At 37.6% G+C, this 19,236-nt stretch overlaps 1 protein-coding gene across 2 annotated transcripts in view; it reads right to left on the bottom strand.

Moving 5' to 3' along the window:
- SMC6 (structural maintenance of chromosomes 6) overlaps window positions 1-19,236 on the bottom strand; it is a 65,149-nt gene that overhangs the window by 33,686 nt on the left and 12,227 nt on the right. For both annotated transcript variants that reach the window (XM_019752691.3, XM_088796284.1), the window contains 8 exons: window positions 17,364-17,469; window positions 11,446-11,582; window positions 10,757-10,818; window positions 7,338-7,418; window positions 6,564-6,665; window positions 3,304-3,423; window positions 3,113-3,211; window positions 59-205 (listed from right to left, as the gene is read on the bottom strand). In XM_019752691.3, coding sequence (XP_019608250.1) covers window positions 59-205; window positions 3,113-3,211; window positions 3,304-3,423; window positions 6,564-6,665; window positions 7,338-7,418; window positions 10,757-10,818; window positions 11,446-11,582; window positions 17,364-17,469 — 854 coding nt within the window. The remainder of the gene's footprint in view (window positions 1-58; window positions 206-3,112; window positions 3,212-3,303; window positions 3,424-6,563; window positions 6,666-7,337; window positions 7,419-10,756; window positions 10,819-11,445; window positions 11,583-17,363; window positions 17,470-19,236) is intronic.

Below are 19,236 nucleotides of genomic sequence, written 5' to 3'. Positions count from 1 at the left end.
ATAGTATTTATATTTGACATGTAGTTTTTAATATGCCAGGTTGGAAAGTTTCTCTCACCTCAGCTTCATTATAGGCCCTTTTCTTAGCAATAACATCTTCTTTCAATGCCATACATTCTGGTGCTCGTGCATTTGTCTCTTGACTAATCTTTTCCAGTTTGTCTTGAATATCCTTGTATTTGTTTTCTGCTTCATCGAGCCTCACCTTTAAGAAAATAACATTGTTGGAATATATTTTATTTAATAAACAGAAAATCTTTTTAATTATATATAGTTCACATCCCAATAATAAACTTAATTTCACTGACTAAACTCAAGACATTAGGTAAGCAAACATAATTATATAAAATACTAAAATGTAATTAAATTTTAATTCCACATCTCCAACAAATGTACTACGTTCTGGAATACAAAGATACAGTAACAACTGTCTTCAAGATACACAATTAAACAAAGACACAATTTACTAATAGCAGAAACACAGGAGTGAAAATTGATCCTACAGTTTGAATACAGCAATACTGAAGTAGGATACATCTGTTTATAATTGTGGAAACATAGAAGAACCCATAAGTTTGCCAGAAAAAGTCAGGAATGCCTTCAAAGAACAAGTAGCATTTGAGCTGAGGCTTGAAAAATTAATCAAAATGCACCAGAAGACGAGTTGGGGAAAGGTGTTAGGGGCAGATGGAGAAGCACATGGAAAGGGATTAATAGCCACTTTAAGAATTAAAAATATTTTTAGAGCTCAAACTGAGAAGGTGGTGGTGGGAGATAAGATGACAGGGCAGAAGGGCTCTGAATTCCACAAGGATCAGCTTACGGCTTAACCCTCCCGACAACAGGGAGACAAGGTATGACCACATCTGTACATTAAACCACTTTGGAAACACTTAAAAGGCAGGGTGGAGGAAAAAATGGAAGGAAAGGTTCCAGGAAGAAGTTACTATTATATTCGGAAGCAAAAATAATTAGGGGCCAAAATGGGGCACTGACAATAGAATGGATTTGAAGGAACAAATATGAGAACAATTTAGATCAGGGATCAGCAAACTTTTTCTAGAAAGAGCCAAATAGTATATACTTCAGGATTCGTGAGCCATATTGCCTCTGTCACAGCTATTCAACCAGACACGCTAAGTTTAAAGTGTCCAGAACATGCTAAGTTTAAAGTAAAGATGTAAAGACAGATATTTGAATCAAGTGTTCCAGATAAAGATTTGAAAACGAGATAAGGTTAGGGAATGACCAATATGCAGGATATTTAGGAAGCAGTACACAGAATGATAGTGAAGTTCTATTATGAAAACATTGATAATATAATCTGTTTTTTATAAAAATTGAAGTTGTTCTGTGTGTTCTACAAACTAAACATAATTTACATATTTTCCGTTTTAAATTAGGTTAACACAAGTTGAAGTCTGCTTTAGACACTATTTCTTCAGAAACTTATTCAATAGTCATTCTATAATCAATAACCAAGCATATATGATGTGAAAGGTTTTATGTAAGACACGGTGGGAAGGATATAAATATGACAGTCCTTACCCTCCAGAAATTTACTGCATGAAGTGCCCAAGCACTTAAGTGGCACAAACACCCACAGAACTAAGTGTCACCAAGTGCCATGAGCCTCCTTTTCACAGCTGAAAAAAAGTAAGCACATCTACTACTCAGCTGGTCTCCGTTTTCAGATAGGGGAATATCTAAAGAGGGAAGTAACTTAAGCTTTTTCCTTAGGACAAGCTAAGAAATGAGGCTGAGAAGAATTTGGTGAAAATTTCAGAATATTCTCTCAATAATGCACATGTGAGCTCAGAGAAGTGAGGGGGGTTCAACTTTCATTTACTATCTAAAGAAGGAATAAACAACCCAGTCTAAGGATCACCAAGTAAACGTACTATCTTTAGCATTTCTGTTATTTTTACAGACTCATCGATTACCTTTGATGGATTAATGTCATTACCCTTAAAAGAAAAAGACGTATCTTGGGGGTAGACAGGAAAAAGCAAGGTGGGAAGGATCACATCCTATACCACATCCAATCTTGGGGGCCAAAAGCTCCTGAGTAGAACAAGATACTAGGAGGTAAGTCAGTCACGCTAATCAGAAAGGGAAGGCGAGGAACTCTGCTTTTGGCACGACGGTGGGACCAGTCCCCAAGCAGTGCTGCACGGCCCTGTGCACATACTAACAAAGCACGGAACTGTAAACTTCCCGTGGGTGAAATCAATGGTACAGGCATTATATCTCAATAAAGCTGTTTAAAAAAGGAATGGAAAGGTGAGTATAAAGAGTGGACTGCTTGCTATATAGTCAAAGGTTCATGTGGAAGACCCCAACAGATAATTACCGCCAACCACAGAGAACTCTGTGGTGTCTTGAATTTTAAATAAATAAATAACATAGTTTCCACCTGAGCTCTTAGTTCTCAGGTTGAAATCGAAATTGACTTTAACAGACCTAACAACTTATCCCACATGGGTTCTACCCATATGCAATACTGATAGCTCTGGGCCCTAAAACTCAGTTCCCTAAAAGTTCCACCAGCAATCCCTGGGCATTGTTCTGAAATCTTCCAGTTCATGATACCTAGCTTTAATATTATTCTAATTCACTATTATCCTAGCACTCCTTTACTTCCCAAGCCATTTTATGTTTCTACTCCTTAGTGAAACCAAGAGAAAAAGCTTCAAGATCTAGTATTTCTAATTGGTAGCAAAGCACCCTTGTCCACACTCACGAATGTAAGAGGTCTGCATCACCAACCTCAACAGGCTGATGACAGCCAAACAGTGTACTCTTTCCTAAAAGAGTCGCCACAGCAATCCCTGAACGAAAGTTTAGGTCGGCTTCACTTGAGTAATAAATTCAAATACAAATAAATACAGAGGGTGCCAAAAAAATGTATACATATTTTAAGAAACAAAAAAACCGTATTAAAATTGTAATAATATATACCGATAACAAAAGATGAATACAAGTCATGCGTATCCATTTTTTGGGCACCCAAAAATATAGGTTGAAACTGCTACTTTCGTAGGTCATAGATAGTCTAATATCGGCAATCTCAACATTCAACCTACTAAATCTGTATAAAAAAACTAATCACCTGCTGTTCTTCCATTTTCCTGTCAAGTCTAGCAGCACGATCTTCTCCAATTTTGACATTATCTCTGACAGCATTCAATTGTTTTTCAATTTCATTGACCTAAAAAAAATTATACAGCAAATCACTAACTGTAACCAAGTATGTTCTGCGTAATGCAAATATATGTGAACAAATAATTAAGTGAAAATTACCACTGCCCAAGCCATTTCATGTTTCAAGCGTTCTAAATCAGTCTTCATTGTACTTAAACCAGCAATCATTTGAAAACGCTCTTCTTTCTCTAAACACTGGCGCTTCAGCTCAATAAGTCGCTTTAAAAAAAAGGGATATATTTCTTATTAACACTGAAAAGACTTTTTACAAATGTATTTCTTTTAAATACACTGCATAAACAAGTACTAAAAAAGATTTGCTAGGAAATGACTTCTTTAAGGTGAAAATAAAAATATTGTTGGTTCTTTGGTATACTTTTACTAGGTGTAACAATTTTGATAATTTCTGCACTATAACCGTGGCCAAATACTCTTCAGATGAAGAATAAAGGAATAAAAGGGTGAAGACCACACAATATAGACAAGGCACGAAACTCAGCGTCCCATTTTCTTTCTATTCCATATGTGATACACAGATTGGTTTGCTCTTCTAGGCAAAGTATACCAGTACCCATTCCAAACATAACGAAAGGCCCACAAGAAATATCCAAAAATCAAGTTAGGCATAATTTTTCTCATCTAAGTTCTCTCATAATTAATAAATAAAATCATCAAACAATTATTAAATATGACATGAGGCCAGTTTCTGAAGTGGCTCCTAGACTTTGTACTCTGTACACCTGGGGAGACAGCCTCACCCCCTCATTCATGATTACATATTCAGCTAGGGCCTTACATTGTACATCTTTGCACATTGTACTATGTTTACCTATCCAAGTCACTTTCCCATCCTCCAGGATTATTTCAATCCATTATTATTCTCTTCAAACTTCATACACCCCTGCCACACTAATCCGTTCATCTTCCCTGCCTCCTACTTCAGAGAATTTAGTAGCCGTTAGAGATAAACGCCCTCCAACTTCCAACAACCTTATTTATAAATCTAAAGCTGATATCTCTTCCTCCTGCTACAAAGCGGTGGCTTCCTTATACTTAAGCCCGGTCCCTATCTCCTACCTATATCTTGAATCTTACCAACCCGTTCTGCCTTCTCAGATCTAAATTAGCAGATTTTTTATCTCATCTTTTCGTCTGTTTTCATTTCACCCTCTTCACTGACTTTTTCCTTTATCATATTTAAATCTTTACTCCCTTATCTTTCCCACTTACAAACAAAAGCACCGCTACCCATCCCCAGGCACCACCTCCTCCACTTAAAAGTCTTCTTTTTCCATCCATGTTTCATGAAAATTCTCTCTTCCATTTCCTCACATTTTTAGCCCCATCAATCTGGCTTCTGTTTTCCTCACTACTGAAACTCACCACAGACATGGATGAAGATTATGGCACTAACTACAGTTGAATATCTGTACATTGCTGTGGGTTTGCCTACTCAATACAGTCGTGACTACTTCCTTCTCAAATTCTCTCTTCCCATGGCTTTTATGGCTTCCATGAGCATTTCTCATGGCTCAGGCCTGGCCAGGGCCCACTTTCTTCTCTTCCTCAGCAATCTAAGTCATTTCTGTGGCTTAGAGACCAATAATATACTTACGACAACCAAATTTTTAGAGGCCAGACTTGACTTCTATATTTCTAATTCACGTTATCAAACTTTTCAGTTTATATTTCCACTTGGATGCTTTATAAGCCCAAAATTAATATGTTCAAAATGAAATTCATCATCTTTCTTAAAAGAAAAAAGAAAAGAAAAACTGGTTTCCCTTCCCAAGCTTCCTATCTTAAACTTATTTTACCACTCAGGTCATTAACATGAAGGTCATTGTGTCACCCTTGATATCGCTTCTGTCGCAACTTTACCCCTCCCTCATTATGTGACATCTTCCCAAATCATTTCAAAACTCTTCTCTCCATTACTATTACCACTACCCCCTAATTTATGTCACCATCATCTTTGGACAATGATAATACCTTCTTTATTGCTCTTCCTACATTTATTCTTTCTGTATAGCAACACAGGACATTTAATTAATGTCAAATAAAGTTCTTATTAAGTGCATATTTTACATAAGGAACTCTGCTACGTGACATAGGGAAGTACTTCTTAAAAGTCATAATCAAAATATCTTTAATCGTTGATGATAAAGTATATCATGGAGAAAGTGGGGGTTTAAACCCAAGCTGCCTAAAGCAAACAAATTTCTTCCAAGTTCTGATTTATTATTTTTAAAATACTAAATGTAACATATACTATGTATATTTGATTGAATATGCAAATACTGCCTTCCCCCAATAATGACATCAACACTCCACTGAAGTATCCTATATTAATTCTGTGGGTTACAGTAGCTCCTTTACAGTAAACCACATACCAGGTTTGAAGGGATAATCTGGGGAGTAAAATAAATATACTCATCCTTGCTTTTTGACTTTTCACTTGATGAGCCATGCCACTATAGATGAGATTTTAAATACGCATTCCTCAGAAACTTAGAAGTAAAAAGGTGAGTGTAAAAGTTAATAAATTTGATCTGGGTCGATCATTGGTACAATTCTATCTCAGACAAACAAGCTAAGGAGTTGCTGAAAGCTGCTTGTGTAAAACTGATGAAATAACAAAAAGAACAAGATAGAGAATCACACACAAATTCTTGGGACTTAGTGTACTGGGTAACAGTTGAAATGTGAGCCTTATGATTCTGAGGTCTCTGATCATCAGACAGAAGGTCTCTGACTATCAGACAGGAATCTGAAGAAGGAAGTACAAGAACAAAATATAGCAGATATAAAAACAAATTTAAGTAGGTCGCATTGGTTTGAGTGTTTTCTAATTCAAGCAAATCTGCACAGCTGCCAAGCTGGTGAGTACCGATGTGACAGCTGCTACCGAGCAATCAGTGCTTAATGAAAGTTAACAGTTCACTACTGTAAGGAAAGTCATCTACCATATGCAATTACAAATGCATATTATATTTAATATCAGCTTGAGGCTTGTGCTCATTTTCCCATCCAAAGAAATATTATAGTTTTTAAACTTACAGTGGGAATTAGTGATATCTTATTGTAGAACCACGAGTCATGTATCAAAGGATAACAATGTAAGATACTGCCCTGTCCTCTAGTTTAGAGTTTAACAGAGGAAGATATGTACATACTCATTATTACAAAACAAAAAGTAAAGGCTAATCAATACCCTGAATATAAAAGCCACACTTCATATACTTCAGAGTGCTATAAAAATGTAGATAGATATCTATATATAGGTATATAATTTTACAATACTATTTATAACTATAGGAATTTGATCTCAAAAATATTTGCATTAAGTGTCTACAAACCTCTTCTCCTTGAGTTATCTGCTCCTTTGTTCTTTCTTTTGTTTCCATAATGTATGAATAATCCTCCTTCATCTGTTCAAGTTGGGTTGCTTTCATGAAGAACTGTATCAAAAAGGAAAAGAGGAGTTTGCAAACTTCCATGAAATTGTAAAAAAGTTTTGGTCTCCAAGATTTGTAGACCGATTTTGCAAAAAAGACATGAAAAACATACTTAAGCACGTCCACATAAACACAAAGAACATGTTTTATTTCAGACCCAAAATGTATTTAATCTACTCTGTTCACATCTACATGTTTATTTGCAAAAGCTCTTAAAACCCCATGAAAGAAGACTTTGGTGGGAGAGTAATACCATTTTGAAAACTCATTTTCACTGATTCTTCCATCCTTTAAGCAAAGATGAAAGCAGAGAAAACATTTGTATCCTTGATCTTAGTGCATGGTTTAAGGCCTCAAAGTTATTACGTATGTGTGGCCAATTGTTCCTTTGTATTTCCTTAAAGATTGATTTTAGAAAATGATAATCCATTCTCCCTCAGAATTAAAAGCCAGAAAGTAGAAGCAAGGATTTACCAAAAAATTAACATTTTGGTAATGTTAAGTTACCATCTTACTTAACAATTTCCTAAATTAGTCTTACAATATTACTTTAATTAGGTGGCTTAATAAAAAAGCCTCAATATTTATTACGTGAACAGGACTTACGTCCAATATACATGCTTTATCTATAAATATGTTCTTTTGTTAAGTTTATATTTACTTGGAGCTCCTTACTTTGTACTTGTCTCCCTCGTTTTTAGACTGCAAGAACTGCTTGCTCATCTCTTGTGTTAAAACAGAAACTGGATTATCCACCTAAAACAAACAAAACAAAGGTTATTTTTGAATACCTCATTTTACTACTGACTTAAAGATAAATGCACTGAAATATACAATACATCTGACCTATGGTGTGGCCAGGAAGGCTAAGTACTGGCCACAGGTTAGAGCATTAGGGTAAATACACATATAAAAATGTTATAACACAGAGAAAGTGCTTCAGTATTTCATGATACTAAAATAAATAGTATATTGAAAATTAAATATTCTGCCATTATATGAGGTTGTGTACAAGCACAAGAATTCTCTGAAGAAATGTTTTAGAAAGTTGTCATTTCTTTCATCCGTTTTATAGACTCCCACCCCTATGCTACTAGTTAACCCTCGGGTGACACTGCGGGAAAAGCCCTACTGGGAGTCGGCTGACTCGAGATCTTGTTGGACTGTCTCTACCCTCCTATGTAGCTTTGGGCAAGCTAGTTTCTCCAAATATAAAAAGTCCAAGTCAGTTAGACTTTTTCCTGAGAATTATGATGACAAGTATTATTTACTTTTCTTACAGCAGTTTCTCAGATTTACCGTTTGTTATTTCTTAATGAAGACATTGTAAAACAAATGGAAATACTGAAGTCATTTCTGTATTTTGGAAGGGACAGCCATTTCAAATAAGCCATTACTTGAATTAAACCACCTATGGCTAACAAGTTAAAGTACAGTTAAGGTAACAGTAAAGTATAGTAACAGTTCAAACTATAGTTCAAAAGTTTTCTTAAAAAAGACAATGTGTTTCAAAAAGGTTCAGAGTTTTATATCCTGTATTTTTGGTGTTAATACAAAGCAATTTAAGTCAGAAAATAATCCTGTTTGTAAGTTACAGAATATGTAAGACCAACATAAATGAGAACAGTTTAAAACTCCTTCATTTACCATCTGTAAAATACTGACTGCACTTTGTTAGCATATGATAGTTAAAATCTTCCTTTTAAGTAAAAATTTGGGTCTTCCCTTCTAAAATAATTAAAAAATCCTACAGTTATAAAGAAACCTTTACATATGACATTTCTCTTATTATAAAGGTAGATCAGACTCTGACTGCCACATATTTTTTACAAGGCCTGCCCTGCATCCTAATTTCACCGTGCATCTGACTTCTTAAATGTAGGATATAATACACTAGCTTTAATGACTTCTTACCACCAACTGGGGATTAAAGGCTTTCCCCAAAGTTTGTATCTTTTCTCCACATCCTTTTCATTATTTCTGAACTGGAGTTTCTACCGTGTTTCCCCGAAAACAAGACCTAGCTGGACAATCAGCTCTAATGCGTCCTCTGGAGCAAAAGTTAATATAAGACCCAATCTTATTTTACTATAATAAAAGACCGGGTCTTATATAAGACCGGTATAATATAATATAATATAATATAATATAATATAATATAATATAATATAATATAATATAATACCTGGTCTTATATTAATTTTTGCTCCAAAAGATGCATTGCAGCTGATTGCCCGGCTAGGTCTTATTTTCGGGGAAACACGGTAGTTCCTACACTACTCCAGGAATTATTTAAGAATCTTGCAGCTTTACCTACTGAGACCCTGGAGCAAGCACTAGCAGGTAAAAGTCATAGAAAAAGATAAGGGGAACCACAGGGGACAAATATAACCAGGAACTTAAAGACAATAAATACTCCCTTCCCTCCTAGACCACCACTGTCCAATGGAAATACAATCAAACCACACATGTAATTTTAAAATTTCTAGTAGCTACACTAAGAATATAAAAAGAAAGAGGTAAAATTAGTTTGAACAATACGTTTTTAATTTTATATCCAAAATACTATCATTTTAATATCTAATCAATATAAAAAATGAGTTATTCCTTTGCATCAAGTCTCAAAGTCCGGTGTGTAGTTCACACTACGGCATATCTTAATTTGGACTCCCCAATTTCAAGTGCTCAAGTGGCCAGTGGCTCCTGTACCGACATAAGTACAGCTCTAGGCCGTCTGTATTTTGATCAACGAACTTGAACCTTTAGTTAACTGAATCATACAAGAGGACTACAGGAATTATGATAATAAACTTGAAGTATTTCAAAAGAATAAACATGTTTTACGTTCCCCACGGAAGAGGGAGCTTAGAAAAACAAGATGCATTCAACTTTTCACACAATAAGAACTTTAAACAAGTACAGCAGTCTACAGAGGGAACCAGAAGCCTCAGGCATAGAGGATTTCCCCACCAGGTAAGTATGGAGTGTGAAAATTATACTCAATGCTCTCCCTTCAAGGTTCTCCCAATACTGACTATGAGTCTATGAACTCTAACTTTTGGTTTTCCTGATTTTGCTTAACAAATTCTTTGCATTCTAGTCTCAAATTTATTTGCTGAATTTGCTTTTTTCCAGATTTTAATAATTATTTTTCTAAACCTGTGTTGTCTGATATGGAAGCTACCAGCCACATGCGGCTGTTTAAATTAAGGAAAATTAAACAAAATAAAAAAATTTGATTTCTCAGTTACACACTTCAGGTGCTCAAGAGCCTACCTCAATCAGACAGCAAAATGCAGACTATTTCTACCATCACAGAAAGATTTTCTGGACAGCTTTGTTCTAAAGCAGACTGGGAAAGAGACCCAGACTAGTAACTGTTCTTCCTTGGTAACTAGTCTTGGTGTTTTCAACCCTGGAATGAGGCAGGGTGGTGAAATGGATAGGGCATTAGAATGATTGTGTCTGGATCCCAATCTAGGAGCTACCAGTAACCACGCCGAGACAACTGCAAGGGCAAATTTACTTGTTAGGGCTCCCAATTTCTCACCTACAAAATAAAGGGTCTGGATTAGATGACCGTCAAAGACAATTCCAGGGCTAATGTTAAAGGCCTGTATGTGCCCTACTTCCAATTATTCAGTCAAAATATCTTAGCAGAAAGTACTCAAAAGCCTTGTCTCCTACAGGTTTGACCAATATCTCCAAAATACATAAAGAAATGCTTTATCTTTCTAGAATAAATTTCCTTTCTACAAGAATTTAGCAACTGAGTTTAGGAAACTCTGATGCTATTCTGACTAGGAGAGCAAGAAGCAAAGTGACTTTCAGCCTTTATGAACATTCATTTTAGCACATAGGTACAGACTAGGTGGGTCTCGACTGCTCTATCAAATTAAAGATGTTATAGTAACAGTACTATCTTTTGAAAATTCTACTAAATTTTAAGGAACTTCACTAATAAAGGTGATACATATTCTTCCTGTGCTCAATCTACTCATATGAGGCTATTTTAATTCTTTCTACACAACAAAGGAAATCACACAAAGTAACCAAGTGCATTAATTAATCGGAAACACAAACTTAGCAATTACCTGTATGTTGAAATGATCAAGAATTGCAATCAGCTCTTCTTTCTTAGTAGAAATCACGGTGCCTGGTTATGAGAAACATAAAATGACCAGATTGTTTCTAGGACACACATACAGGAAAAAATGAGCGATTACTAATAAACATACAGATTAATTACTTTTCCTTATCATGAAGAAAGTTACCATTGAATGTACACACATCTGAATGAACTGGGGTAATACACTGATCACGACACAAGTACACAGAGGAGGACGAAGCATGGATGCAGTGATCACGCTTCTCTTCTTCCTGCAGCTAAACATTTTCTGTTCCTTCTCCTCTGTCTCTTAACACTCAGCTCCTCTTCCTTTACATCCTTGCCCACCTTTTGCGAACCATCCCTTTCCACATGTGATAGGAACTATAGGGGTGAAAGGAGGTCTGCAGATGAGAACAAAATGGCATAGCCTGTTTCAAACGAACCCCAAACCTGCTAACCATGGTTTTGCTATAGAAATGTCCTATGGTACAACTACATATGTATAATATTTGTCTGTATATACATACCTGCAACTGACCAATCGCCTTACAAGAAAAAGGTTTCAAGCGGTAAGAAGCGCCCTTTCAATGAATACGAGCATAACCACTTAACTCTTTTTAACTGGATATTCCCTAATATTTTATATGAAATAAAAAGATATTCTTAACAAACCTGTTGCACTTTTTAGTTTATAGGACCGACTTCCATCCATGCTGATGTGTTGCTGCACAATTATAGAGTCACCGTACACGTTTGCCTTATAGGCATCGTCACCTCTGTTCCTCAATGTTATTGAGATATCTGCTGAGCTAAAGCAATAAGGTTAGGCTATGTCACATGAAGGGACATGCACCTGTCATACCAGGTTATCACAATTTTCACAACTTCCAAGTAATTTGGCTAATTCATTTGAAAAGCAGCTTTACACCAGTCGTTCAGGGCTTACAGGCTAAAACAGAATAATGTTAAAGATATTACGCCTAACAAAAAATTAAAGTTGAAAATAAGAGAAGCTTTATAAAAAGTAATTGACTAGTCTAGCAATAGTCTACCACATTTGCACATAAAACATTGAACTTTTATTTGTTTCAAATCAAGTAAATAAGTTGTATGTTTTCCTGTAAGCAATATATAATCAATATTACTCTAAATTATATAATAAAGCATCATACTGACAGCAGGATTTTAAGAATGATAAAAAAAGAATTATAGTGAAGTAATAACATTTTCTAAGAGGATTAGAATCAAGGAGAGCAACTTTAATTTTTCAATTACTTGGCAACAAAAAACTGAAAATATCTGATATCAATAAATATAAACTAAATCTCAAAATTTCTTAAAGTTATTGGTATGAAAAAGGAATTATTTTTGAAGTTTAAAACATTTATAGTCATGCATATTTTAACATTACAGGGGGAAAATTCAATCTTTATTTTTCTATTCTAACTTCCGTTAAAGTAAGATTTGGTTAAAAAAAAGTTAATAAAGGACATCAATAAATACATACTTTAAAAATTCTCATGATAAACTTGACTGTAAACTGATATTACACTAGACACACTGGGTCTGCTCAAGCTCTTGCTCCCCCACCCGCTCCTTTACAAGTGCCCTGGCAGACAGAGGGCTTAGCAGCCGTAGCATCAGTCGCCATCCTCTCCTCCAGAAGCTGAGCTACACCGAGAAGTCTGACACTATCTGAACCAGATTCTTTCCTTTAAAAATTCAAATTCAGAAAAACTGGTCAAATCCAAATAAAATCTGTAGTTTAGTTAACAATATTGTACCAATGTTAACTGTATAGATTTGATAAAAGTACCATAGTTATTGAAGACGTCAGCATTAAGAAAAATTAGGTAAAGGGTGTACAGGAAAACTGTACAATACTTCGGTAAATTTATAGTTATTTCAAAATGAAAAGTTTTAAAAACAAACTCAAATTTAGACACAAGCAAGTGGAAAGATGGTTATTCCTTAGAGGTACAAAGTTATGAGGCCTCTGGGATGAGAGAATCCAATTTGGGGCACTACACTCTGATAAGCAAGTATGAAGTCTGCAGAGATTAGAGAGAAGCAGGAGCACAGAACAGGTAAGCGCTTGGGAAACCACGCAGACAGACTGACAGAGACATATACCCACAGACACTGGCAGTGAATCAGAGACAGCTAGAACATAGGAGCACTGCCTTACCCACACAGCCCCCAAACTAAGACAGTCAGACATAAATGCCTGCACATAGAAAGAGTTAACAAAAACTTGGCTGAACGACGAAAGCACACATACTTCAGAGACAATGACAGAGACACACTCAAACCCCCACCCATCTGTCATAGTGAACGAGAAGAGAGGAATGAACAACTCAGAAGTACGGCCAATGACGTAAGAGGATGGGGGAAGCGGTATAAAGGGAGAGTTGCAGCATAGACATAAGGAAGGGAGAGGGAGGCAAGAGGCCTAGGGACAAAGGCACAGAGAGGAAACCACAGACCCAAAAAAGAAAGATACTTGGTTCTCATGTCTCTCATTTCCAGATTGTACTCATGAGACCCGATTGTACTTCCTCCCGGAAGCTTCTAAGATATATACCCCAGCATCTTTACGGTAAATCTTTTCTAAAGCTACCCTGAGTGGGAGGATGTGTGTGTGTGTGTGTGAGTGTGTGTGTTTTAGTCATAAATCTCTAATGAAGACAGATATTCTCCTGCAAAGTTGTAACTAGCAGGATTTTTAAAAGGCCCCCAAGTTTATTCTAATGAACAGCAAAGCTGAAACCATTACCTGAAACAGGATGGGAAAGGGCAGCTGGCCTACGGTATGGAGCAAAAAATATTTATTTCATTAACTAGTCTGATTATCTAGTATTAAGTGAATGTACCTCAGGAAAACAGGTTAAAATAAAGTGAATTATCAAACATCTCAATTGACTAGCAAATGTCTACTTTATTATTTTCCTTCCTAGCCACTGCTCGCATTTGAAAGTTACCTTTAGTGTTGTGAGAACTTTGAAGTCACTGACATCCTGTTGCTATATGAATTTATTAAAAATAAGAAAGTCAAGTTATTAAAAAAATTACGGCGTAAGGAAATGGCCTAATAGTGCTCATAAGGAGTGAGGGACAACTGAGCAGGGCGTTAACCTGCCCACCGTACTAATGAGGCTGGTGCTGCATCTGGGACAAGGGCCCTAGAACCCACTGTCTGTAAATACGGGAGATGCTTACGTGACAGATTATCACTGAGAGTTCTTTAAGAATGACAGTGCAAACAAGTAGTGCCACAGTAAGCATGTGGCTTCTTTCTCAACTCTGTAAGAACCTATGTGCATAAAAGTAACTGGCAGCAGCACATACCGATGGGGATGGGATCGAGGAACAAGGAAAACACAGTGAAAATGTGACCCACTTGCCCCTTCTCTGCGGAGCCGTAGTGAGTTCTGTAACCCTGACTAACTAAATCAGGAATGTACAGCAGGGGTATGAGTTTTCTTCCCTGCATAACCCCCTCCCAATGCCACAGCTGATGGCAAAACAGGCCTGGTGCAAAGACCCCCACACCACCGGGGCTAGTACCAGGAAGGCCAAGGAGGGGACAGTGAACTGAACGTGTTCAGGAAAAATCTGAAAAGCCAGGGGCGTAAGACCTTGGGTCACTGCGAGAGGAAATGTATGAGAAGAATGGATTCACTGTCTCCCATCACTGAAAAAGGGCTGAAGAATGATCAGGGGCCAAGCCTCAGGGAAGGGGTCTCAGGGCGCAGTTCTCGGGCTGCTCCTAACCGTGCAGGAGCATCTCTATGGGCAGCCCAACTCCCAGGTCACAAAGGGAGAGTGTAATGTTTGGTCTGGGGGGAAGCAGAGTCCTCAGGACTAACTCACACCTGTGTTAGACTGACGGCCATTCCTCAGGCAAAGTGGGAGCGCCACCTAGAGTTTAGATGCAGAATAGACTATGGATAAAACTGAAAAGCTCAGTGAGTTGATTCTGTAAAAACATGGTGACAGAATCAGACTAGAAGGGGAATTTTATACATACCACATGTTTTAAATAAGACAGGGGATGGCAACAGGAATAGTAATGGGTCTGGAAAAGCTGTTTATAGCTCCTTTTTCAGACAAGGTCAGTAAGAAGGAGACTGAGCTCATGTTAAAGCTCATGTTTAACTGCTATTAACTTGACTGAAATGTACTGACGTTGCTAGCTACAGGCAGTGTCCTCAAAAGTTCCTGATTTATGTAAGCTTCCTTCTTTCCTCTTCCCCTGCCCCGCCCCTTTTCTCCCTCCCTCCCTGCAATAGTCTAAGGTCAAGTCTCAGAAAGAAGTTTCTGCTTTGCTCCAGGTACTTCCCAAATGGGAAAAAAATATAATTTAATTGAGACATAAAACATTTAATGATACAGAAAAAATAATTTTTTCCTGAAGCTTCTATTTGAAAGATCAATGTGTTATCTGGCTAGGGAGACTAGGTGATTGGACAACTAAGAAATGCAGAGTTAAGTACAATAAACAGAAACTGAGTTGGGACTATTAAGTGTTAAAATAATGAATTTTTCACTTCAGACATAATTTTGTTTGGGGATTGTGGGGGAGAAGACCTTGCTGGTCTGCGACCCTTTTAAGTAAGATAAATAGAGACAGGAAACATGCTGGAGAATTGTTACCAAGCAATTCTTTTTCAAGGCCATGAGTCATGGGAAGTGACTTTCTGTGTATCTTTTCCCTGCTTATACTGAGTCAACTTGGAAGCCTGGCTTAGGGTTAAGATTCCTAAGGTTTGAGGACCCTGAGAAAGAAGATACCTACTAAGAAGGGTGCCTGGTGGCTAAATGTGCTCAAATTAAAAAAAAATCAAACAGCAGAGCCTAGCAGCCATTTCTACCCAGAGGCCTCTCATGCAAACTGTACTTCAGGGAGAAGCCTGCACTAAGCTGCCTGCCTCCCACACTGAACAGCCTGCTGGTACAGTGTTCCTGCCATCCAAGCCAGTCCTTATAAAGGAGACTTTGGAATACTATTACAACCAATAGGAATGAGGCTCTCCCCATCCAATAGGAGCTGTGCAGCTATATCCTCGTCAGCATTTTCACCAACCAATCAGAGTGGCTCCATTCTGACCAATCAGGGCAGTGCCTTTTGGACCAATCAGACTGCGAGGATTTGGAGTTATGTGCATAAGGATGGATGAATCAGGGACAAGGGGCGGGGACTTATGTCTACATAACTCAGTTCCCCTTTGGCTTGGAAAGCACAATTTCCCTTTCCACTAACAGCTGAAGAAGATTGCATTTCCCCAGCTGGAAATGAAACACCACCAAAGGAGTCTCGCTAGAGTAGAGCAGGTCAGAGTGGAGTGGATGTGACCGGACTGGAGCAGGTGGAGCAGAGTATAGCAAAGAAGAGCTAAGCTGTCTAGCCCGAGGGGCCTGGCCCCAGGGCGCTTCACAGCCATGCCATTTCATAATTGAGCTGTAACACTATTGAGCTGTTCGCACTGAATTAAGTTTCCTTCGTCACACCCCACACTGGGGATTCCTGATTGTTGAACTGACACCAACAATTATCAGTTGACAGGTTTCTGAGAGATACATAAAAATACCCACAATCCTGATTCACATCCCTTGTTCTAATTTTTTGGTAATAAAATGGGATAAATTAAATGGATATAACATTGGGCAGAGGAAAGTCTGTTATATGAGAAAACAGACATCACTGTTAATTATCAAAGTCCCCCGTGTTCTGGGCAGGAGGCCTATGAGAGAGGAACGAGCCGTGGACGCAGCCTCACTCTGGCAGCTATGACAAAGTCTGGGCTGTCTAGTTGTCAGGAGAAACAAGGGTCCCTGCAGAGCTGTCTGAGGCAGTATTAATATTAAAAAGAATACAGACATCATCCTGAAGAGAGCTCCTAATGAGCAAAAGGCCACGAGTCTATGATGATGTAAACTGGGCAATTATTGTGTAGTTATGTAACGGCAAACTATAACGAAAAGAAATATAAACAGAAAGCCAAAGAGGGTAGTTATATGACCATTTACCAAGGGACAAGATGGACCACAAGCTGACGTGTGATTGTGGTCCTCAAGTGAAACTCACTGGTGAACCACCTGTGTAAAGGATATAAAAACAGAGACAGACTGGAATACTTTTCTGGAATTCTGAAAGAGCAAGAGGCAGGGATTTTGTGCAGGGACACCTTGACCGATCATGGTCTCGGCTTTCGGGTGTGTCATATCAACGTGTACCTGCTAAAGCTGGGTTTGGATCAAGAGTAAGGAAAGTCCAGTGGGTACAAATATTCCTTTAAACCCAAGTACATGTATTTATCACTGCTCGGTCTTCCAGAAAGGTAACAGAAATAAGACTGTAGGTAGGCAGGCACATGGCAATAACTTACACAAGCTTTCTGTCTGGTGAGACTAACAGGCAACAGTGACTCACGCTGGCAATGGGGGGCAAGAGAAAGGCATGGAAAGATACCTCGGCTCCAGTTCTGAGAAGCCAACTCATTTCTTATAATGTCTTTATGAACTGGGACTCAAAAGTAGCTGCTTCTCACTAAAGAACTGAAAAATACATGTAGAAAGCGAACACTTACTTCTGTCCGTCTTTCACAAAACCTTTTAGGGAAGATCCTCTATTAGTTGCGATTGCTTTTCCACCAAGACCAACGATGAGAGCTGTAAGTACTGCACTCTTCCCACCTAAAGAAGCAGGTGTTGAAGAAATCACATTCATTAAAGAGAGAGAGAAAAGGAAAGGCCAATTCCTACAATTTGAGGTAAAAAGATTTCTGAGTGAAAATGTGAATTAGCCTAACCCAGAAAACATTATACTTCAATTATAATTTTCTTCCAGTGCCAAAACAGCAAACTTAAAATTAAAAAAGTTGTATATATCATGAAATATTTAGCTACTGCTATTAGAAAAAAATTAGTACATTTTAGGAATTAAATTTATGCCACTAATAAGGAAATGGAAAAATGGTTATCTTTCCAACCTAAAAAAATCCCACTGTAGCTTGGCTCATCAACTTATTAAATGACCTATCTAACTATACTTATATACTTAATTCATCTAATTGTTATCACATTCTCATTTGATTGCAATTTACTTTTTCCATGAATTCTTAGAAGTCAGGAACTATTTTTAACAACCCTTGAATTCAAGGGTTGTCTACTTTATTCAATGCTGTATTTCCAATATCTACCCATAATAGGCACTCACATATTTGTTGAATGAATGAACTTAAATATGAAAACTTGTCAGTCATAACAGACAGGTATTTTATGTAATATTTGGACAACTATCACTCCTAATTTGAATATTACTAATTTGTTAGCTCTCTGAAAAGTGTACTTCTTTTTACCCTAACAGACACAAAATACCACAAAAATTCCAACATCTACAAAATTACCCAGAACGTGGTAAACCTTTTATGAATGATCAATCAATTCAATCAGCTTTTATCAGCCCATCATCTTCCTTAATGTATTCCAAATTAACCAAAAGACACCACTGCTTAACCCAATTTAGTTCCTGGAATGCCTTTCAAGTCCCATTCTAACTCTCTCCTTTCCCTTCACTTCTAAATTCACTACCTCCACTACTTGCATTACCTCTTCCTAAGTTTTACTAATAAAATCACTGTTTCAAAAGGCAAAAATAAGAAAAGACCTAACTGCAAAACCCGCTGGTCTTTCTTTACTTCTTGTCCCGTGTGACCTCCCTGTAGCACTAATCCCTTTGTCTATTCGCTCCTTCTGAAAATACTTTTCTCTTGACTGAATATAGAGTAGGGAAAACCAACAGCAACTAAGCAGACTGTGGAACTACACACACCTAATACCCTGTGCCAGCCCTGTTACCAGCTGTAGACTCTGGCAAGCCTCCTCTCCCTGTGTCCTGGCTCAGTCCATCTGGAAACCTCATGCCTGTTCTAGCACAAAAGCTACCGAACTGGTCTAACTCCTGTGTCTTCCACCTTCTAATTTAGTGTCTACAACGTGGCCAGTTTGTTTCACAAATCTTGATCATGTTTTAACTTTTCTCAAAAACTTTAATTGGTTCCCTAGTGACTTCTGAATAAAACTCCAAAATCTTTACTATAGTTCTTCAACCGTATCATCTACAGCCTGACGCTCCAGCGTCACTTCTGCCTCTTCCTACCAGGTATGGTATGAACAAGCCCTGTGAGGTTGCTAACCATGCTCCACACACATCTACTTCTAGCCTCCAAACCTTGGCCGAGGACCACTCTACCTAGAACATCTCAGTTTCTTTCTCAATTAGACCTAAACAATCTACCATTTTCAGTCAAGTCCCAACATAAACACCATACTTCCTCTTAATGCTTTCAATGGCCACAAGAGTGAGAATTAGCTTCTTTCATGTTTGGATTCCCGTGGCACTTTTATTTATGCTCTGTTACAACATTTACACAGGGCTGCCTCAAATGCAACAAGGATAGC

This window comes from Rhinolophus sinicus, chromosome 2 (genome assembly GCF_057876585.1).
Source record: "Rhinolophus sinicus isolate RSI-liver-muscle chromosome 2, RSI-T2T, whole genome shotgun sequence".
Classification (NCBI taxonomy): domain Eukaryota; kingdom Metazoa; phylum Chordata; class Mammalia; order Chiroptera; family Rhinolophidae; genus Rhinolophus; species Rhinolophus sinicus.
Note: the sequence above shows the minus strand (reverse complement) of the source record. Positions and strands in the feature narration are given on the sequence as shown.